General features: G+C 41.4%; 1 protein-coding gene across 3 annotated transcripts in view; it reads left to right on the forward strand.

Annotated features, from left to right (window-relative positions):
- The first annotated feature begins 3,866 nt into the window (after positions 1-3,866).
- Positions 3,867-24,033, forward strand: part of MCOLN3 (mucolipin TRP cation channel 3) — a 32,351-nt gene continuing 12,184 nt past the window's right edge. For 2 of the 3 annotated variants that reach the window (XM_034934143.3, XM_034934145.3), the window contains exons 1-6: positions 3,867-5,298; positions 8,325-8,554; positions 12,513-12,680; positions 19,433-19,586; positions 20,705-20,789; positions 20,869-20,965. In XM_034934143.3, the coding sequence (XP_034790034.1) occupies positions 8,327-8,554; positions 12,513-12,680; positions 19,433-19,586; positions 20,705-20,789; positions 20,869-20,965 (732 nt within the window). In that variant the 5' untranslated portion in view covers positions 3,867-5,298; positions 8,325-8,326. The remainder of the gene's footprint in view (positions 5,299-8,324; positions 8,555-12,512; positions 12,681-19,432; positions 19,587-20,704; positions 20,790-20,868; positions 20,966-24,033) is intronic. The other variant, XM_063600046.1, reaches the window with a different exon arrangement.

Genomic DNA, 24,033 nt, shown 5'->3' on the forward strand with positions numbered 1-24,033 from the left:
CGTTTACTTTTTTAACAAAAAAATACTTTGTTTTACAAAGAACTAAACCCATCAGTGAATATTCAAACTATGGAAAATGCAGAAAACAAGATTGGGTATTCAAATACAGTTATGCATAGCTTAATGATGGGGATACGTCGTAACAAGTGCATTGTTAGGTAATTTTGTCGTTGTATGAACATCACAGAGTGTACTTACACAAACGTAGATGGGATAGCTTTCTATACACCGAGGCTATATAGCGTAGCCTATTATTCCCAGGCTACAAACCTGTACAGCATGCTACCTTACTGAATACTGTAGGCATCTGGAACACAGTGTTTAGTATTTGTGTATGTAAACATATCTAAATATAGAAAAGGTATAGTCAAAATATGATATAAAAGATTAAAAATGGGGGCCGGGCGCGGTGGCTCATGCCTGTAATCCCAGCACTTTGGGAGGCCGAGGCGGGTGGATCACAAGGTCAGGAGATCAAGACCATCCTGGCTAACACGGTGAAACCCCGTTTCTACTAAAAATACAAAAAATTAGCCAGGCGTGGTGGCAGGTGGCTGTAATCCCAGCTACTTGGGAGGCTGAGGCAGGAGAATGGCGTGAACCTGGGAGGTGGAGTTTGCAGAGCTGAGATCGTGCCACTGCACTCCAGTGTGGGCAACAGAGCGAGACTCTGTCTCAAAAAAAAAAAAAAAAGATTAAAAATGGTACACCTGTATAGGAGACTTACCATGAATGAAGCTTGCAGGAGTGGAAGTTGCTCTGGGTGAGTCAGTAGGTAAGCAGTGAGTGAACGTGAAGGCCTAGGTCATTACTGTACACTACCATAAATTATAAACACGTACACTTAGACTACACTAAATTTATTTTAAACATTTTTCTTCCTTTAATAATAAATTAATGTTAGCTTACTGTAAGTTTTTTACTTTATAAACTTTTTATTTTTGAGACAGGGTCTTGCTCTGTCACCCAGGCTAGAGTGCAGTGGCACAATCATGGCTCACTGCAGCCTCGACCTCCTGGACGCAGTGATTCTCCCACCTCAGCCTCCGGAGTAGCTGGGACTACAGGCACATGCCATCATCCTTGGATATTTTAAAAAATTTTTGTAGAGATGGGGTCTCCCAATGTTGCTCAGGCTGGTCTCGATCTCCTGGACTCAAGCAGGCCTCCCGCCTTGGCCTCTCAAGTGCTGGGATAAACAGGGATAAGCCACCTCTCCTGGCCTAAAATTTTAAATTATTTATTCATTTATTTATTTTTCATTGCACAATGGAAATGGTATGAACTTTTATTTATTTATTTTATTTTTATTTTATTTTTGTTTGAGACGGAGTCTCCCTCTGTCACCCAGGTTGGAGTACAGTGGTGCAATCTTGGCTCACTGCAACCTCCGCCTCCTGGGTTCAAGTTATTCTCCTGCCTCAGCCTCCAGAGTAGCTGGAACTACAGGCACCCACCACCAAGCCCGGCTAATTTTTGTATTTTTAGTAGAGACAGGGTTTCACCATATTGGCCAGGCTGGTCTTGAACTCCTGATCTTGTGATCCACCCACCTTGGCCTCCCAAAGTGCTGGGATTACAGGCGTGAGCCACCGTGCCTGGCCAAACTTTTAAAATGAGTAAACTTTCTTTTGTAATAACACAGCTTAAAACACAAACATATTGTACAGCTATACAAAAATATTTTATTTATATCCTTATTCTACAAGCTTTTTTCTATTTTTCAATGTTTTAAAACTTTTTTTTGTTAAAAACTAAGACAAAAACACAGACATTAGCATAGGCTTACACAAGGTCAGGATTAACAATATCACTGTCTTCTACCTCCACATCTTATCTCACTGGAAGATGTCCAGGGGTAATAACAGGCATGGAAGTGTCATCTCCTATGATAACACCATCTTCTTCTGGAAATCATCCTGAGGCTATTTGACAGCTGGCTTTTTTTTTTTTTCAAGCAGAAGTATACTCTAAAATAATGATAATAGTATAGTAAATATGTAAGCCAATCACATGGTTGCTTATTATCATTGTCAAGTATTATGTACTGCACATAACTGTATGTGCTACACTCTTATAGACTGGCAGTGCAGTAGTAGTTTATTTACACCAGCATCCCCACAGATAGGTGGATAACGCATTGCTCTACAACGTTATTGCGGTGACATTATCACATCACTAGGTGATAGGAGTTTTTCAACTCTGTTATAATCTTATGAGAAGTGTTGTATACGTAGTCAGTCGTCCACCAAAATGTGTTATAATAGTAAGATACCATTTGGATATTCTAGCAACAACAAAAGCATTACATAGAATCATATGTTGAGGCCGGGTGGGGTGGCTCATGCCTATAATCCCAGCACTTCGGGAGGCCGACGTGGGCGGATCACCTAAGGTCAGGAGTTCAAGCCAGCCTGGCCAACATGGTGAAACTGCATCTTTACTAAAAATACAAAAATTAGGTGGGCATGGTGGCATGTGCCTGTAATCCCAGCTACTCGGGAGGCTGAGGCAGGAGAATCACTTGAACCCGGGACGCAGAGGTTGCAGTGAGCTGAGATCGAGCAACTGTACTCCAGCCTGGGCAATAGAGCTAGACCCTGTTTCAAAAAACAAAAACAAAAACAAATGTATTCTATAAGTATAAATGTATTGATGTTTATTTACAAGAATGACTCACTGACAAGTCCAGAAACACAAACTTATAACATTGTAAAAGTTAAAAGCAAGATTGACTGATAAGATCTTTACCGCTTCTCTTTTATGCACTCCTCTCTTGCTTTCCAGGAATGTTTATGTAAACCTTTGATGTCAGCGTTTCCTGTCTTTCTTTTGATTTGGTGTCAATATATTCCTTTAAGCCAGTAACATCATTATGTTGATTGTTAAGGTTTAATATTCCCCTTTACATTGTTTTAACATCTTTGTCAGAAATCAATTGACCATATATGTGTGAATCTATTTCTGGATTCTATTTTGTCCCATTGCCTACGTGTAGTCTATATGTCTGTCTTCATCAGTACCAAGTTGTTTAGCTTAAATAGCTTTATAGATATAGGTAGGATAAATCCTCCAGTTTTATCTTTCTTTTAAAAAATTGCTTTGGTTATTCTGGATTCTTTGCATTTGCTTCCATAGGAATTTTAGAATCAGGTTGTCAATTTCTACAAAACAGTTTGCTAGAATTTTCATTGAGATTGGGTTGAATCTATAAATGAACTTGGTGAAAACTGACATCTTAATGATACTGAGTCTTGTAATTTATGAACATGGTTGATATTTTCATTAAGTCTTCCAATAAAAAGGGGGAATCAGCATTTATAAGCACATCACATATGCCTCATATAGTAATGGGTGTTTTACATGTATCATATTAATTAAAAATCACCATTCCTTTTATTAGCTAGATTGTGTTAGGGACAAGCTACCCCAAAAAAGCTTCTTGGTACTGCCAACACCCCCGCCCCCCACCCCCGCAAACCTCTCTGTACCACCCCTCCCCTTCCCCCAAACCTTTTTACATTTCTAAGCCCCTATCTAGGCACCGCGGTGAAGCCAGTAGACTTTTACCTATCAGGTCTTGCTGCTATAAAGCAAACCCAATTACAAACCATCCGGACCGCACAGTGGGAGGTCGTGGGAAGCATAAACAAACTTTACCTACACCCTCTGGTACCATAAACGTCACAAGGTGATATGTGGCAGAGTTAACCAACAAACAACTCCAGGGTCTCTCTCCCCCACATAAACCCCTCATTTTGTAAGCTCAGGACTGCCTCCTCTGTCTGTAATGGAGCAGCCGGCAGGTTGAATAAAGGCTTGCCTGAACTTGGGTCTCGGTCTCTCTCGGTCTCTCTCTCTCTCTCTCGTCCTTTCTCTCGGCTAACTTCACAGATAGCACATAAAAGGAAAAGGGGTTCAGAGAAGGTAAGTAACTCCCTAGAGACCAATAAGTGGCACAGAAGTGAATTTGGGCCCTCATCTGTCTGAAAACCTGGCTTTTTCTATTCACCGGTCCTTATAACTCAGCTAAAACGAGGGTTAAGCAAGTGCCATCATTTATGACTGTGAACCTCTCCAAAGTTCAGATTGTTCCTGAACAATCAAGCATTTCAAACTCTTACCATCAAGTAAGGAGATAGCGTTACATCGTGTGTAGGCATATGGGGATTAAAGATGACATTATATTTTCCAAATTGCACTTGAGAATTGACTGTGCCAATTATATCCTTTCTGGGTATCTACCTTGTTCACAGTTTGTGGGATCCAGGTTGATGAACAGCATAAAATTCTTGTACCCTGTTGCAAAAATTTATTAGTAATCCATGCATACTGGTTTAGGATTTGAAAACAGGTTTTATAAAAGGTTTGCTAGGTATCGATCTAATTTCAGGAATACCCTAGTAGGGAAATTCAGTGACCTTTACGAACTTACCCGTGGCCAAAAAAAAAAAAAAAAAAAAAAAAAGTAAAAATTAAAAATCAGAACAAATCCAAAGCAATTATAATTAAAATTAACCAAAGTTCCTGATCCAATCCTGATAAGGGGTATTAGGTTTAATATTTACAGATAATTTATGAAGAAAAAGATTACGGTTCAAAGTCTACTTCAGGTATTTCTATTTACATTTCTTGGAAAAGTTTCCCAGGGCTCTTTCTGCCCCAGCCCCCAATCTACAGAAGAGTCTAGTCGACTGTCCACTCATTTCACAGCACTTGTCTGAAACTAGAAGACCCAGGGAGGGAACAAGGTTCAGGCTTGAAACGCTAAGACATTCAAGATTTCACCTTGTATGCAAAAATCAGAATGGGAGGCTGCAGCGGGGCCTCACACTCACCGGAGCTAGGCGCTATAGTTCCCGCACCCGCGGAGCCCGGCAACCACCTGAGGGGCCTTGGCCAGGAGGAGGTGGCCCCCCGGCGCCGGCGGCAGCTCCGGAGCAAACCTGGCAAACCTGACCAGGGCGGTGCGGGTTGCTCAGGGAGAAAATGAAGGGAGTGATAGGGTGGGGGTGGCAGGGAACGGGCACAACGCCGGCTTCCTCCGGACGGCCTCCTGCGTCCCACCTGTGCTCCTGAAAAGCGGCCCCCGACAGGGCGCGGCGGGAACCCGAGCCGGGAGTAAGGTCACGAGTTAAAGCGGCGGGGGCGGGAGGATGCGCGGGCGGCGGACGGGGCGCTCTCCTCCCGTCTGACTCTGGGCGGAGCGGGGCTCGAGGCTGCTGGAGCCGCTCGCTGACTCGCCCTGCGCCCTCGCCGCGGACACCGGAGCTGCGGCCGCTCCCCGCTGTCCCCCAGGTGAGCCCGCGGGGCGCCGCCCCGGGGCGTCGGGTGTCGCGGGAACGGCGCCCGCAGCGCACAGGGAGGGCCGGGGAGGCCGGGAGGCAGCGAGCCGTCGGGGACGCTGCGGGAGGGCCGGGCCGGGCAGTCGGCGCCATGGAGGGCAGGCGGGCTGGAGCTGGGCGTGAGATGCAGCCGTTCCGCGCCGCCCCCAAGCCGCCCGCAGGTCAGTGGAGGTGCGCGCCTGCCGGGCCTGCCCGGGCCTGGGCGGGTGGGGGTGCTCTGCTCCTCGGTCCCCCTCCAGGCCGCCGCCCACCTGTGGCCAGGGCTCAGAGGGCTGGAAGCCACCCCCGCCCGGAGCCCCTGGGCTGGAAGGCTTGGATGCTGGCCGGGGCTCCCGATGGCCTTGACGCGGCTCGGCTGGCCCCTCTCAAGGCGGACTGTCCCCCTGTTAGAGGTAGGGGCGGCTGGAAGTCGGGGCTCAGGCCCGGGTCGCTGCGCTGGCTGAAAGCAGCCGCCAGCCGGGCTGCGGCCGTCTGAGCTCAACGGCAGTGCCCGGGGATGGCAGCGACCGCTCTGGGACATCGCTGCAACCCTGCGGCTCTTTCTCGCACACACTACCCGACAAAAGTGTCAACCCTTGTTGTTTGTTTGAAAAAAAAAAGAAAGAAGACTGGAGAGACTAAAGTTTTGTGTCTGGTGAAGTGGGAAAGCGCTTCTGAAAAAACGAGGTTGCATAACTTTGTCGCCAACTGGGAGGCCTTTGCTATTTATACACTCCCGGGCTTTCTCCAATTTTCTACAGCTTACTCCAATCAAGCCTCTGCCCGCCAGGAATAGGTAACCTGTGTGTGTCCGTTTGCTCCTTCTAAGAGCATGCCTGATAGATACTTCGGTAGCCTCTCCGGATGGCCCCTTCGTCGGGTAGCCTCTCCTGATGGGGTCCTTCGCCCACCCTGCCTCCCGCGCCGGCACTCCGGGTGAATGTCAAGGGTGGCTGGCTGCGAATACCTCCTTCAGCTGCTGGGGTTCCCGACAGTTTGCAGTTTTTAAAAGTGCACCCTCGGAAGGGCTTTTCAGACTGGGTAAAGCTGACTTTTCCAAGGTCAGCATCTGCTCCTGGTGAATGAAATGTCTACCGGGACAACTCGTTGTGATGTGCTGAATATATGCTGGTTGGCTTGTTTTCTCTTTGTTCCTGTGGATTACTGTTACATGGTGTGTGGCTAGTTTGTTTAAAATTTAATTTTCCCTGTATCAAAGTGGAAAGCGCTTAGTGTCAATATACATCTCACCAACATGCTTATTAACAGCTTCATCATTATGTTGGTGTTCATATGCGAGCTTTGGTCAACATGAAATCATCTGCGTTTTAAGTCCTATAGATAAAGTCTCCTTAAATGCTGGTTAAAATATCCTGCCTTTTTGGAGGAAGTAAAACTGTTAAGTGAAAATCCTAATTTATTAATAACTTTTTCTTTCCTTTATGCCTTTACCTAAGAATTACTGCATTTATGCTTTGACAGGCATTTTAACACGCACACATGAGCCACACTTTAATGAGTTATATAATAATTACTTCATTTTGAAGGTACTGCATTTGCCATACAGTAAATATGTTTTATGGTTTATTCATCCAGCAGTATCCTTATTAATCTTTTCATTAACAAGAGTTTAAAAACCTTCCCCATGCTATTCTTTATAGCCAGTATCTATTGTTCAGAGATGTTGGGCTTGCTAAGAATGCTTGAATTGGAATCAAAAGTGGGGTTCTAGACTTGGAAAGCAGCATGGTATCTAACCAGTGACTTGTAAGATATTGTATGAATGCAGGTTACAATTTTCCTCCTTCATTGCTGAGTACAAGTTATTATTAAAATATCAAATAAAGCCTGCCTTTCTATTCTGTATGGAAGGACGCTACTCATTGTTTGGGATATTTTACTTTGAACAGGTTTCCATAGTATAATATCAATCTTAGTCTGAGGGAAAATCCAAGATCCATCCCAGTCTGTAGAGTGACTTCTCCGTCACTTTGAAAAAACTGATTCTGAAGACAATAAAACCAGCCCGACCCAACCCTTTTCAAACGTACCTGCCCCCCCAAATAGACATGAAGTACTTTGAAAATATGCTATAAATATAAGGCCTTCAATAAAAAGTCATTACAAGCGATGCCACAGACTGGGAATTAGGCTTAAATTGAGGGCCCACTTTCCCCTTTGTACAACAGTTATGTTTCCTGAGGCTCACACTGCCCCTTAAGAACCTTACTGGCTTTCTAGGAAGCCGCCCTGTCTGCTGTGGGTGTTAGGTAGGTGAGTCTGCTTAGCGCTAGACCCTATGCAAAGGCTTTGTTTACTGTTTTATTTAATGCTCTCTACAGTCATAACTATTTAATTCTGGCTACAATCGTAGAAGGGTAGGTGTTGTTATTCCCATTTTGCTGGAGAGGAAACTGAGGCTCAGAAGGGCTAAGTGATTTCCCTGAGATTGCAGAAATGTCAAGTCATGGAACCAGGATTAGAAACCAAACTGAATCTTGTTCTTTACACTACACCCTGCTATCTTTAACTCGGTGGTTTTAAACATTTTTTGATAATCTGTGAAAGTTTTAGTTACCTCCCAGGAAAAAGTGTCCACAGCCACATATATGGAAGTTTTCATATAACTTCAAGGCCCACCTACCCTCTGAAGTCCTTCCCCCAGGTCCTCAGGTCTCTGATCCTCTAACTATACTGAGTGAGGCAGAAAACATATACATCCTATATATATGTACATATAATCTTTTACTAATGGGAGCAGCCCTTGAATTTGGTAACTTTGAACTAGGTGAAAATTCACTTTGTAATTAAAACAAATAAAAAAGTGACATCCTACATTGGAACTGATTCTGTAAACATCTAAAATGCAGTTTAGAGCAATGGTGCTTATTTGAAACCAGGACTTCTGTATGGGCTTCTCCTTGCAATATTAAAGAATATGGACTTGTGTCTTTACTCACTAAATGGAAATGTTGGTTGTTGTTGTTTTTTTTCCTCTAGAGATGGCAGATCCTGAGGTAGTTGTGAGTAGCTGCAGCTCTCATGAAGAGGAAAATCGCTGCAATTTTAACCAGCAAACATCTCCATCTGAGGAGCTTCTATTAGAAGACCAGATGAGGCGAAAACTCAAATTTTTTTTCATGAATCCCTGTGAGAAGTTCTGGGCTCGAGGTAGAAAACCATGGAAACTTGCCATACAAATTCTAAAAATTGCAATGGTGACTATCCAGGTAAGCATCTCAGATCATGAGTTTGGTGAAAGCCTCTTTTAATTACAAAGATAACTATGGACAGTGGTTTTTTTTAAAATAACTTTTAACTATATGCAAAATGTTGAAGAGTAGCAGATAAGAAAACATACAATCTTAGACCCTTCTGTCTTCAACATTTGTGAAAGAGTTTGTCTTCTTTTTTCTTAGTTTTTTTCTTCTATCGTTCGCTAAGTTATAATTTTAGTCACATAATCTAATTAATTTTCAGGAAAAGAAAACTAATATTTGGCTTCCAATGAAGAGGTTCAGCTGGTTTCTAAATAAGCCATGGAAACTAGTGTTGTCCAGCATTAGGACTTTCTTTTCCTTCCTAGTTAGTTTCCTGGGAATTTCTCTCTTCAGAAACTTAAAGGGTTCCTGCTACAGGCAAATTCTTAGATTCTCACAACCCTGTGATCATGAGAACCATGCAATGGAAGAATGTGAAGTTAACTAACAGAAGAGGAGTGGCAGGAGCTAGTGAAACACAGGACCTCTTTTTAGTTCAAAGGGAGCTTTTAAATCACATTTCCTTGGCTGCTTTTAATATTTTTGGGGGGGAAAGGGGGAACCATATTTTGTGATTCTTAATATATACTGGTTGTGATTTATTCTTATGAAAATATGTTTTCCTGTTGGTGAAATTATCTCTTGCTAAAAGCAAAGGGCAAAATAGAAGCAGATTTTAGTGAGAAAAATAGATGTGATAGGTTTATTTTTATTATTACTTATTCTTCCTAAGTTGGTGAAAAATGCCTAAGTAAATAAACAATTGGTATTGAAGGAGAGATTAAAAAAAACAGGATATTACTAATTTTAACTGCTTATTGAGAACAAACACTTATGATTGTTAGGGAACCAAGGCAATTTTTACAATCATATGAAGTTGGTAGAATTCTTGCTTGTTTCTAATGCTGGGTGTTGTATCAAGGGAAACAAACATTTAGTGACTACCCTGTTCCAGTACATTATTTCATTTAATTCTAACATTCTTACTGGCTCATTGTACAGAAGAGGAAACTGATATTCATAGAGCTCTTTTAAAGTCACATGGCTTGGCCAGGCAGGGTGGCTCATGCCTGTAATTCCAGCACTTTGGGATGCTGAGGTGGGTGGATTGCTTGAGCTCAAGAGTTCCAGACCAGCCTGGGTAACATGGTGAAAACCTGTTTCTGTAAAACATACAAAAATAAGCCAGGTGTGGTGATCACACCACTGCACTCCAGCCTGGGTGACAGAGCGACACCTTGTCTCAAAAAAAAAAAAAAAAAAAAGTCACATGGCTAGTCAGTGGCAATATCAAGACTTTGAAGGCAGGCATTCTCTCTATTATATTACCCTGAAAATGGATGTTCATTTCTCAGCCAAATATTTGGCAAGTTGAAATTGAAATTCTTAACTTCTGAGTGATAATATGGTGTGTCTCAATAGTGAAAAGTTTATTGTTTCTTATAAAGGAGAAAAGCCTGTATCAATTGAACATGAATATTTTCTACTTAGAATAATAATAGGTACCACTTGAGTGTTTGCTGTGTACCAGGCTAAACATTTTATAGATGTCATCATGTTCAATTCTTTTTTTTTTTGAGATGGAGTCCCACTCTGTCACCCAGGCTAGAGTACAGTGGCACCATCTCAGCTCACTGCAACCTCCGCCTCCCGGGTTCAAGCGATTCTCCTGCCTCAGCCTCCTCAGTAGCTGGGATTACAGGCACACACCACCATGCCCGGCTAATTTTTGTATTTTCAGTGGAGATGGGGTTTCACCATGTTGGCCAGGCTGCTCTTGAACTCCTGACCTCAGGTGATCCATCCACCTAGGCCTCCCAAAGTGCTGGGATTACAGGTGTGAGCTACCGTGCCCGGCCCATACTCAATTCTTAAAACAAGTTGGAAGGTAGGTAGTGGTATCCTCATTTCACAGAGGAGAACAGTGAGGGGCTTGGTAAGGAAAAGGACCCTGTCATAGTCAGGAAACTAGAAGAGTAGAACTGATATTCAAACTCAGATTTATTTTCTCTAAGATTTATGTTCGTAATTACTTCTTAATTTTTAGGGAGCTCATCTACCTTCCTATGTTTACTAAGGTGGTCAAGGGAAAACTGAACAACGGTTTAAGATATTAAGGCTGCTAGTAATAAGCATGTAAAAGGTGTTTAGGTAAGTTTTTAAAAGGAACTGAGGGTTTCTTAATTGTGATGTTTCCTTAATTTATATCAGAGCAATCAAACAAATATTAGATAAAGACAGCTTTGTAATTGAGCAAATGAAGTGAGCAAATGGTGACAGATTATCTCAGGGAAAACGAGGTGGTCCTTCTGTTAAATTGGAGATTTTGTGTCTGCAGCAGCAAAAGAAAGATGTTTACAATGATAGACACCCTACTAAAAATTTCTCTTTTCCCACTACCTGGCTTACTCTCTGAATTACAGCAGTTTTCTCTCAGCCATTGTTATTCCTGTCTGCCACTAAACCTTTGAGGGCAGGGACCAATTGTCTTCTCATTGTATCCTCAGTCCCTAGCTCACTGCTGACACAGGAGAGGTACTCATGTAGTTGAATGACTGGTAAGAATATCTTTGGGAATTCTTTGGGGCTGTTTGGTCATCAGCTTCAACAGATGCAAAATCCCTAGAATATCAAGATGTCATCTTATTGAGGACAATTAAAGAAGCTCTGCAGAAATGAGAGTTAGGTGCAGAGTGATGATATGTGTGGGGTGCAGACCATATATCATATGTGGAAGGGAGAGGGGAAAAGATTTGTCTGCTGTATTTTTTCTGATCAAACCCTGGATTACTTTGTGTAGCATGACAGGGTGGATAGAACCTAGATTTAGTGTGTCAGACATGGGTTTCAATTTTCACTGTATCAACACTGGCTAGTGATGTGACTTGAAAAAACTATGTAACTTCTCTGAGCCTCATCTCTAAAATTGGTGTATTAGGAATACACTGCAGGATTAGTATGAGGAAAGTTCCTGGAATAGTGTATGGCACATAGGTGCTCAACATTGTTCCCGCCTTCCATATAAAATATACTCTGCCTCACTCTGGGATTTAAGTAAGGGTGTAGTTTCTCAATTTACAGCATGTACAGCATGTGGTGTGTGTGTGTGCGCCTGTGTGTGCTGTGTGTGCATTTGTGTGTGTGAGAGAGAGAGAGAGGTTTGGATGAGAGGGAAGAGAAGACAAAAGAGAGACTTAGAGTATGGTAAGATTTTTTTTTTTTTTTTTTTTTTTTTGAGACGTAGTTTCGCTCTTGTTGCCCAGGCTGGAGTACAATGGCACAATCTCAGCTCATAGCAACCTCTGCCTCCCGGGTTCAAGCAATTCTCCTGCCTCAGCCTCCTGAGTAGCTGGGATTACAGGCATGCGCCACCATGCCTGGCTAACTTTTTTATTTGTAGTAGAGATGGGGTTTCACCATGTTGGTCAGGCTGGTCTCAAACTCCTGACCTAAGGTAATCCACCTGCCTTGGCCTCCCAAAGTGCTGGGATTACAGGCGTGAACCACCACGCCCGGCTGTATAGTAAGCTTTTAGGTATAATTGAAAGGCCTTAGGTTAATATGACAACAGTGCAGTGAAACCTTTTGTGTGTGTCAACAACTGAGTTTCACGTAAAATGCTGAGGTCAATCCTGCATGACTATTAAGGACACATTATGTTAATATACTTTAATTTAAACATGAGTTGAAAGGATATTTTCTATTTTTGGTCTTACTGTCATGGTTTTGGTGATTAGACCTAGGAATATAGTTTGGTCATAGGACTTGGACTTTCTTAATTTATTATCCACCTGCTGCAAAACCTTCTTGATGTCCCAGAGAATTCATTTTAAACTCTTCTATTTGTTGTTCAAGCCCCTGTACCTTCTGCTCTGCTTTTTCTGCCCACATTTTCCACCCTCTTACCTTTTCTTTTTTTTCTTTTAAGCTGGTCTTATTTGGGCTAAGTAACCAGATGGTGGTAGCTTTCAAGGAAGAGAATACTATAGCATTCAAACACCTTTTCCTAAAAGGATATATGGACCGAATGGATGACACATATGCAGTGTACACACAAAGTGACGTGTATGATCAGTTAATCTTCGCAGTAAACCAGGTAAATCAAGTGTGTGCATTATTTACTTGGGAAAAAGAACAGACTGGAAAAATGGTGGCAATGTACATAATAGAAACTGACATTCAAGTGGAGAAGGGTGAACATTTCTGCTTGGAAATGGCACATACAAAATTATTTTTAATTTTTTAAAAATATTGTCAACAAATTTTTATAAAACCAGAAGTTGAGAAAAGCTTTTGTTTAGTAACAGAAAGGCAGAAACTTTGAAGATTTAATTAAAAGAATCAGAGTTAGGGCTTGGCATGGGAGTCTCAAAGATTGAAATTACTAACTATGACCCTGGGTATAAGTAGTCATTAAGTCCTCAGAGCTGAAAGTATACTTTCAGGGCCCCTTAACAAATAATGAGAATATTAACTTTTCATAGTTTGTACAGCAACCAAGACCTAAAAATTCACTTGAAAGTAAGGCCTTTATGTCATACATGACAATGATTTTACTGTGACATTGACTAACTGCCAAACAAAAAACAAGCTTGTTTTTCATATAGATGAATACTGTATTTTATTCTGAGTTTGTAATATATATTTTTGCCATAAATAATACTTTCTCAAGACCCCAAATTTTAAAATCTCTAGGTGTCATTGAAAGCGTCCTTGAAGTCAGCATTCCCAGACTGGGTTAGTTTGAAGGACACATTTCAAAATTATTACAATTTTTCTTCAGAAAATTATTATCGTATAATCATGGCTATTCATTTTCTAGAGACAGTCTATGCACAGTAAGATGTAAACTGCTAGGATAAAATACATATTTATGGCATGAAGTCTTTCTGTTAGCACTGGGGTTGGGAAAATGAGCCAGAAATCTAAAGTACTAGAAATAAGTTACATAAACTGTTCAACAGAACTATGTCCTACAGCTTGTAGGGGGAAAAAGGCATAATGATGGAGATACTCCATTTTTAGAATTTTAAGTATATTACGTTTCTCTAAAGCTAGTCTGATCTAAACTGGTAGTTTGGTGTTTTTCGGGGGGTGGCGGGGAGTGGGATAGAGGCAAGAGGTAAACAGTTCATTAAATTTTTTTTTTTTTTTTGAGACAGGATCTCACTCTGTCACCCAGGCCGCAGTGCAGTGGTGCAGTCACAGCTCTCTGCAGACTCAACCTCCTGGGCACAAGTGATCCTCCCACCTTAGCCTCCCAAGCAGCTGGGGCCACAGGCATGCACCACCATGCTTGGCTAATTAAAAAAAATTTTTTTTTATAGAGACAGGGTCTCCCTATGTTGCCCAGGTTGCTCAAACTCCTGGCCTCAAGTGATCCTCCCACCTCAGCCTCCCAAAGTGCATTAAATTCCTTATAAATCATCTTAACCTTTATTCGTAGACCTAGACTCAGTCTTCAAAATGTAGTATTTGGCACTTAGGCCATTCCACTTTTTCAGATTTCCACATTCCTTCTGGAAATCCATGTACCTGCTTTATTCTAGTTGTCTTGGTCTGTTCCTTCTGCTGCAACAAAATACCTGAGACTAGATAACAGACAAACAACAGAAATTTCTGCCTAATAATTCTGGAGCCGGGGAAGTCCAAGATCACTTACCTTACCACTGGTAAGGGCTTGCACCTTCTTGCTGTATTCTTACATGATGGAAGGCAGAAGGACAAAATGGCCTGGCTAATTTCTCCCAGCCTTTTATAAGGCCAGTAGTCCTATTCATGATTGTTGACCTCCTAAAGACTCCACCTCTTAAGACTATCATATTGGGGTTTAATTTCCAACATAAGAACTTTGGAGGGACACATACATTCCATGTATGACTCCCTACTGTTGATTCCCTATTGTTTTCTAAGATGATTTACTGTTTTTCTAAGCACCAGTAGGTACTTTTAGCTGAAGATAAAAAGTGTCTTGATCAAAATTTTTATGAATAAGTAGGGTTTTGAGTGTTAATGAGGTCAGTTCTCTTTCAGGCTTCTGAGAAATGAATAGAAAAAATGTGAATTAATATTTTTTATTTTTTATTTTATTTTTTATTTTTGAGACAGGGTCTCACCGTGTCACCCAGGCTGAAGTGCAGTGGCACAATCTTGGCTCACTGCAACCTCTGCCTCCTGCGCTCAAGCAATTCTCCCACCTCAGCCTCCTGAGTAGCTGGGATTACAGGCTCCTGTCACTACCCCCAGCTAATTTTTTTTTTGTATTTTTAGTAGAAGCAGGGTTTCGCCATATTAGCCAGACTGGTCTTGAACTCCTGACCTCAAGTGATCTGCCCGCCTTGGCCTCCCAAAGTGCTGGGATTACAGGTGTGAGCCACTGCACCTGGCCAAAATGTAAATTATTATTAAAACAGGAAGGATCTTTGTTTTCTGTGAAGAAAGCGTTTCTTTACTTAATAGTTGAGGTGATTGTTACTGAGAGGAACTGACAAATAGGGCAGTGGCATCTCAGTTCTTAGAAGCATATCCATGACTATTAGTTATCCCCAAGGGTTTAGCCCCAAGATGTCATCCTACTGGATAATCTCCAGGGCTCATTCTGATCCAATACTGTGATTATAACAGCACTACTGTTTATTATATATGTTTCTATATTTGAATGTGAGAGACCTTATTTTCTTTTTAGGCTGTCTCCTGGCTTTCCTCTTATTTCTTCAATAATTTTTGGGTCAGCTTTATTGGCTCCTTTTCTTTCATCTGCCTCTTAAATTTGAGCAGTCCTCAAAGCTTGGTCGTTTTCCTACAGAAATGACCTCCACTACCCAGACTCAGCCATCACTATGATGAAGGGACTCCCAAGCAGTTGCCCACACTGCCAGACACCTACCTCACAAGCACCTCAGAACTGCCCATCCAAGAGCAGCTTCATATTCTCCTCCCACCCACACTCCCTAGGCTGTTTCTTCCTTCTGGTCTTCTGGCTTAGGTTGAAAGGCCTCAGGGTCTTCCGGGAATCGTTTATTCTTGCAGCTCAAACATAGTTTATAAATTCCTGTTTCTGGATGGCTTCCTTTCTTTCCTACCCCCCTGCCCTACCACCTCTTGCTTTTGGTGCCACAGCATTTAGCTAAGGACATTTAATGTGTTTTTATATTACCACTCAAAGGCTGACCTGGGACCCATGAATCTGACTGAAAACTCCTTCTCTCAAGGCAGAGCTGCAGAGACCAGGAGGGACGGATGCCCAGACTAATTAAAGCTCCTCCAAGGCCTCAGCCACTTGGCTGCTCTGTGCCGTCTCACCATTGTTAGTTCCACCAGTTAGTTCCAACCATCATCTCATACCACATTTCTGTCCCGTAACCCTCTGTCTTGGGCTCTAGAGCTGCCCTCTAGCTGGACACAGCCCTGCTGCTTCCCTAGATTACCCAGTTCTTGCCAGATGCTCAGACCTGCACAAAGAGCCATATGGAGAGCTCAAGGAAGTCTGGCTATAGCGTATATAGTTAATGTATATATTATATAACGTAACTATGTGGTGTATGTAGGTATAATGTGAACAGGTACCTGCAGCCGTGGGTCTCAGATCTTTCACAGTTCAAGAACTTAAAAGGTTTAAGACACAAGATTCTGTGGTCAGGAGGTTCAGACCTTTAGGTGATTCTTGTGGGGACTGCCCCACAATTACACCTGGACTCTGGGAGAGTTGTAGGGCCCCATCACAGCTATGACTGCGCTTCGTGACCCCTGTTTGCCTTTCCCAGTTTACCTCCCATTACACATCATATGTTCTAGGCACACTGGTCTTACTGGGTACCTTAAATGGAAAACAAAAATCTCAGAACTGAGTATCTCCAGCATTATTCTACTTTATCCCTATATGCCAAGCACAATGTTGTTTACTAGCTTAGGAAGCTTGCTTCTGTTACCATAGATTTCTGGCTCACTTTCCCAATCCTAATGCTAACAGAAAGCTTGGTGCCATAATCACCTAGCTTATCCTAACAGTTTACCAACTCACTGTGCACAGATTAGCTCTAGTAATGAAGAGCTCCATCGCATTATTATAATTTTTCACCTCACCATTAATCTGACAAATATTTGAGCACCTACTGTGTGCCTGCAGGGCTGGTGTTAGAGCAGTGAATTGATAAATTCCCTGTCCTGTGGAACTTGCATTCTAATCGGGGAGATAGATTTTAAACAAGTTTAACTAAAATCTTTTGGTTTAGGGTAATGATAAGTGCTATGAAGAAAAATAAACTAGCATAAGGCAATAACAGTAGTCTCAGAGTGGTCAGAAAATGCCTTTCTGAAGACTTGAAATCTTGGGGAGAATATTTCAAGCTGAAGGCGTGGCAACAGAAGGCCCTGAAGCTGGAAAGTGTTTGGTATGTTTGAGAAAATGCGAGGGAGGCAAGTATGAGGGGGCAGAGTTAGGGCCAGAGGAGCTGGGGGCCAGGTCTCTCAGGACATGGAAAGGAGCCTTGAATGTTATTCTGAAAGAGACAGGAAGCCATGGAAGGGCTTTTGATAGGGGAGAGACAATGATAATATACATAAGCAAAATCTAACATGTATTCACTCAAATATTTATTAAATAGTATCTATTGGTTGGGTACGGTGGCTCACGCCTGTAATCCCAGCACTTTGGGAGGTCGAGGCGGGCAGATCACGAGGTCAGGAGATCGAGACCTTCCTGGCTAACATGGTGAAACCCTGTCTCTACTTCTACAGAAAAATTAGCCAGGTGTGGTAGCATGAGCCTGTACTCCCAGCTACTCAGGAGGCTGAGGCAGGAGAATTGCTTGAACCCAGGAGGCAGAGGTTGCAGTGAGCCGAGATCATGCCACTGCACTCCAGCCTGGGTGACAGAGCGAGACTCCCTCTCAAAAACAAAAACAAACAAAAATAGTATCTATTATGTATCAGGCACTTTTTGTGTGTGCAAGGGTACTGCAGTGAACAAATAAAGTCAAGGAGGTCATATTCTCATTGGAAGAGCCAGGTAGTAAATAAGTATAGAAGAGCATCATCTGTCAGTTTGTTATAAGTACTGTGAAATACAAAACAAAGCCAGCAAAGTGAATAGCTGGAGGTGGTTGGAGAAGGTCTCTCTGACAAGGTGACATGTAAGCAGACAGCAGACTAAAGAGAGGGCATGCAGCCTGTGTCTATCTCAAGGAAGAACCTTCCAGATAGGAAGAACAGTAAAAACAAGAGTCTTGAGCAAGTGTATTTTGGATATCACTGTTCTAAGAGCTGTACATGCATTAATTCATTCACTCTTTATAGCAATCCTATGAGTTCTAGATGGAGACTAGACTAAGGTGAGAGGGAGGATTGGAGAGGCAGAGGCTTAATTTTTTAGGGGAGAGAGGATGGTGGTTTGGACTAAGGCCATATCAGTGAAGGTGATGAGAGACAGTCCTATTTGTGGTGAAGAGGCTCAGATTTTTAAGTGATTCTTTTGCAGAGATAATTTGAAAGTCATGCATGACTTTCAGATGGACTGGAAGTGGAGTATAAGAGGAATTGACAAAAGGATCTTTCCTAAGTTTTGGCCTGAACAACTGACTGACTTACAGAATAATTTATTGAGAAGGGAATTACTGTGGAAGAAGCAGGTGTTTCTGTTTGCACATTTACTAGAGATTCCTCTTAGACACCATAGGCATCATGTAGGCAGATTGTCATCCATGTGTGGTATTCAGTGGAAAGGTCAGAGCTGGAGATGCAAATTTGGAAGCTGTCAGCATAGAGGTGGTATTTGAAATATGGGACTGGTTGAAGTCAGCTGTGGAGAGAATGTGGATAGAGGTCATGGCTTGAACCCAAAGATAGGCCAAAATATAGAGGTTGGCAGTGGGAGGATTTCAGCAAAGGAGACCAAGAAGAAACAATCAGTGTTCCAGAAGTCAAGTAAAGAAAGTATTCCATGTAGGAGGAGCATTCAACTGCATCAAATACCATGGAGATGTCAAGTTATAGGAGGACTGAGAACTAGGCATCAGATTTGGTAATACGCTGCTCATTAATGACCTTGACAAGGTCCAACTCAAAATCCATCCCATATTAGAAATTATTTTCTTCATTTGTCATAGCATGCTTCACTCATATCTTTTAGCAGAATTATTTTCTATGTGTCGATCACACAAAGTTGTTCATTTCAAGAGTGACAGAATGACCAACTGTACCAGACATATTGCTCCAAAAACACTTTGTTTTGGAAACATGTCTGCAGACATCCATTAAGAATTTAAGATGACAGTTATTCCAAGGCACTATAAGATTCTTACTTGTAAAAGTAATTTTTTTAAATGTAGAGGACCCACTAGGATAGGCAATATTGGTATGAAGGTGATTAAATTATAATCTTGCAAAGATAAAGGTTAAACCAATACTTTCTTTAAAAAAGGTTTTGCTGGCTAGCCTATAATAATTGTATCCCACTTCTTATACTACAGTGTTAAAGTAGAACTCTGACCTTACAGGAGATAGTTTAAAGATAAATATGTATTTACATTGAATATCACCTGAATTAAACATAATTCTTTAAGGGAGGAAAGAAATGCAAAGATTATGTGGCTTCAGACTTTAATTTTACAGATCAGGAACTAGAAGGTCAGAAAGTTTGTCACAGAAATGAGGCTTGAATCTAGAACTCTAATTTGTGAGTGCCCTTTGCCTTCCTAGTGCACAGCAGCAAGTCACTTACCCTGTTTATCAAAGTGAATGTCTCTATCCCAAGGGAACCTGCCAGGATCAGAGGTGGGGAGGGAGGGGAGTTATGGCTTCACTCCTGCCCTGGCTGGCATTACCATTTTCTGTTTCTCATTTTGGTTGAAGTACTTGCAGCTATACAATGTCTCCGTTGGGAATCATGCTTATGAGAACAAAGGTACCAAGCAATCTGCTATGGCAATCTGTCAGCACTTCTACAAGCGAGGAAACATCTACCCTGGAAATGATACCTTTGACATCGATCCAGAAATTGAAACTGGTGATGTTCTTCTATAACCTAGAACCTCAATTTTTAACACCTCAATTTATATTTAAAATTAGTAATTTCATCTTTGAAAACATTGATTTGGTCTGTGATATTAGGACATAGTAAGAATGATATACGAGTTATTATGTGTCAGGTACTGTTCTGAGCCCTTTACTATAACTCAAGAATCCTCAAGGAAACCCAGCAAGTCAAGGATTATTATTATCCCCTTTTATAGAAGACTAAAGTATGGCTCAGAGAGTTAAATGATCTGCCAAAGATGGAGCTAGAAGAGGCAGTGCTGAAATTGGGCTCAGGCTGTTTGTGTTCTTAGCTATCGTACTCCACCATCTCTTGTGCAGGACATGCCAGTGAAGTATTAATAGATATAATGTTTGTAAAACATTACGCTTGCAAACTCTTGGTACATATAAAACTCTCCTGCCCCAATACCACTTCACTATCATGCATCTTTGGGGGTAGATTGAAGGGGAGGAATGAAAATCAGAACATGGAATAGCATGGCGTATTCTTCTTAGCAAAGTTCTATTTGCAATTATGCCTAAAATATTAGCTTAGGTCATTGAGTTAAAAAATAAGTATTGAAATACTTTTAACAACAGCCACTAGGATTTTTTTTTTCTAGAGATAATACTGATAACAGTACTGAAAGGGAAAACTTTCTAAAATGCTGTCTTCCTTTTTTGGTGTGTGTGTGGGATGTCTATTGAAGAAACATTGTTAGTGCATATTTTAAAAATAGATCCCTCAAACTGCTTAGAAAATATTACTGTAATTACTGCAAGTGCCTCAAATCCTATGCTTAGGATACAAAAAGGGGGAGGGACTCAAAGTTTATCTAGGCTTAAAAACGAAGACAGCATTTATATAACATTAATGAAATAGAGTTCAGATCTTTGTCTAGCCTCCATCCACTCCAGAAATGTAGCCACTTAGGTCTTAAAAACACATGAGTCACGGTAACCATGTGGTATCAATGTTTATTTAGCTTTTAAAATTTTAATTCAGAAAAATAATAGAATCTGAATAACTGGTCTTAAATGTATCAGCCTTTCAAAATGCAGTCTTATTTAAGTACTGTATCATGTTTTTGTTCCTTTCTATGGCAGAGTGTTTCTTTGTGGAGCCAGATGAACCTTTTCACATTGGGACACCAGCAGAAAATAAACTGAACTTAACACTGGACTTCCACAGGTGAGGGGAGCAGACAGGAGTGTAACTTACGTTTGCACGTATATATTGCCACAGAACTAAAATCACCTCTGTTTTCTAGACTCCTAACAGTGGACCTTCAGTTTAAACTGAAAGCCATTAATCTGCAGACAGTTCGTCATCAAGAACTCCCTGACTGTTATGACTTTACTCTGACTGTAAGTGTGGGCCAGGCTGAATTTGGTTCCAGTCTGGAGAAAAATTGTTTTATCTGGTAATGTTTCATATCCTTGGATTACGGTGTGATAAAAAAATATAGGATGTTTTCACTTGAATGTGCATAAGGGAAGCATTGATACATCTAGCTCTATTTTGCTATAATAACAAGTTTACTTGTTAGTTATGTCTTCTGCACCTCTGTATAAGTTCTAGAAAAGCAGGGACCTTGTTTTGTTCACTACTATTTCCAGTACCACGAACAGTGCCTGGTATAGATTTTCAAACCCAAAAGGAACAGGTGTTTTTAGGTTTTGTGTGGTTGGCTCTCAGCAGTCTATGGCTGGCTGTCAGCTAAAGGTTACTGCCAAGGGTTCTTGTTACTTAGTGTCCTCACCATGGATGTTTCCATGTTTGGGGTTTGTAGTATACATCTTTAACTTATTACAGTCTACCTTCAAGTTATACCACTGCATACAGTGTAAGAACCTTACGACAATGTACTTCCATTTCTCCCATCTTGACCCTTGTGCTATTGTGGCCACATAATGTATTTCTACATGTGTTATAAACCCACAATATATGTTATTAATCTCTCTCTCTCTCTCTCTCTCTTTCTCTCTTCTTTTTCTGAGACAGAGTCTCGCTCTGTCACCTAGGCTGGAGTGCAGTGGCGCGATCTCAGCTCACTGCAAGCTCCGCCTCCCGGGTTCACGCCATTCTCCTGCCTCAGCCTCCCGAGTAGCTGGGACTACAGGCATCCGCCACCATGCCCGGCTAATTTTTTGTATTTTTTTTAGCAGAGATGGGGTTTCACCGCGTTAGCCAGTATGGTCTCGATCTTCTGACTTCGTGATCCACCCGCCTCAGCCTCCCAAAGTGCTGGGATTACAGGCGTGAGCCACCGTGCCCAGCCTATTTTTTCTTTAAACAGTCAATTATCTTTTAAAGTGATTTAAATAATAATAAAAACATTTTAATATTTGCCCATGTAGCTACCATTTCCAGTGTGCTTCATTCTGTGTGTAGCTCCCAGTTTGTATCTGGTATTATTTTCCTTCTGCCTGAAGGGCTTCCTGTAACATTTCTTACAGTGCAGGTCTGCACTTTCAGCTTTTGTATGTTTAAAAAAGTATTTTGCCTTCCTTTTTAAAGTTCTTATTAGCATCTTTTAAATAAAAATTTTATGAATACATATTTATGGGGTACAGGTGATATTTTGATGCCAGCATTCAGTGTGTAATGATGAAATAAGGGTAATTGGGACAACATTCACCACCTCAAATATTTACCACTTCTTTATGTTGGGAATATTCTAAATCTACTCCTTTATTTATATTGAAATATAAAATAAATTATTAACTATAGTTGCCATATTGTGCTACTAAACACTAGATCTTATTTCTCCCATCTCACTGTATTTTTTTTTTTTTTTTTTGAGATGGATTCTCGCTCCGTTGCCAGGCTGGAGTGCAGTGGTGTGATCTTGGCTCACTGCAACCTCTGCCTCCCGGGTTCAAACGATTCTCCTGCCTCAGCCTCCAGAGTAGCTGGGACTACAGGCACACGTTACCACGCCCAGCTAGTTTTTGTATTTTTAGTAGAGATGGGGTTTTACCATGTTGGCCAGGATGGTCTCGATCTCTTGACCTCATGATCCACCCACCTCGGCCTCCCAAAGTGCTGGAATTACAGCCATGAGCCACCGTGCCCGGCCCTCACTGTATCTCTATACCTATTAACGAACTCTTATTTATCCCCCATGCCTCCCCAATACCCTTTCTAGCCTCTGGTAACCATTATTCTATTCCAAGCCTTCCTTTGCTAAAGGTAGTTTCCTTGGCTATAGAATTGTAGGTTGACTGTTTTTTTCTTTAGCACTTTAAAGATGTTGCTTCTAGCTTGCATTATTTCTAATGAGAAATCTGCTGTCATCTTTATCTTTGTTCTTATCTATGGGATGTTATTTCCCATCTGTTGGCTTTTAAATTTTTCCTTTATCTCTTACTTTAAACAATGTGATTGTGAAATGCTTTGATGGTGTTTTCTTAATGTTTACTGTGTTTAAGGTTCATTGAGCATCTTGGATCTGTAGGTTTATAGTTGTCATTATATTTGATATTTATTCAGCATGATTTTCTTAAAATATATTTGTCACTTCCCCCCACCTTTTCAGAGATTCAGAGACAAAAACGTCTGTATTTGGTTACTTGGAGTTGTCCCATAGTTCAGTAATGATCTGTTTGTTTTATGTCTCAGTTTTTTTCAGTGTGTTTCATTTTGGATATTTTCTGTTGCTATATTTTCAGATTCACTGTTTTTTCTTCTGTGCTATCTAATGTTTTCTAATCCCATCCATTATTTTTCTTCTTTCTTTGGGATTCAGTTTACTGAGATGTGATTGACATTAAGTCCCAGTTTTTTTACTCAATAGATATTTAGTGAGCACCTATTATTTGTACAAGTTGGAGGCCCTTTGTGTAGGAAAAGCATGGCTTCTCCGTGGCAAGGATTTCTGACTCAATCAAGTAACACTGAGCGTCCTCCTTGCACAAGGCCGTAGGCTGGGTCTTGCAGCCATTAGGGATATGGGCAGACACTGACTATGCCCTCAGTTGCTTGTCAAAGAAAGAAGCTTACAGTCCCTCATGAGGAGAAATACAGTGGTTGAACTTTTAAAAGTCATTTGAAATCTTATATTTGAAGTGTTTCTGATTACCCCATATGGAGAAGCTTCAATACAATTTATTTAAATGACAAAGTTTTCAAAGAACTTTTTTTCTTCAGGACTTGAGAGAAAGAGAAGAGGCAGAAATGAAACGGATTGATTTTCTTGCCTTGCCTTCCCTGTCCTTGCATAAGGAAGACAGTAGGAAAACTATGGAAGGTGTTCTGGCCTAGCTTTGTCCTGCTTGGCCCCTGGTGTCCTGAAGTGGTTATTCTTGAAGCAAGATGTGACTGTTGACTCCCTGTCACCAAACCCTTTATAATACATGTAGTGCCAACGTGACTAAGAAATCTAGGCCCAGAATAAAAATCAAAAAAGCTCCACTTGAAATGTCTCAAAGCA

This window comes from Pan paniscus, chromosome 1, assembly GCF_029289425.2.
Source record: "Pan paniscus chromosome 1, NHGRI_mPanPan1-v2.0_pri, whole genome shotgun sequence".
In the NCBI taxonomy this organism is placed as follows: domain Eukaryota; kingdom Metazoa; phylum Chordata; class Mammalia; order Primates; family Hominidae; genus Pan; species Pan paniscus.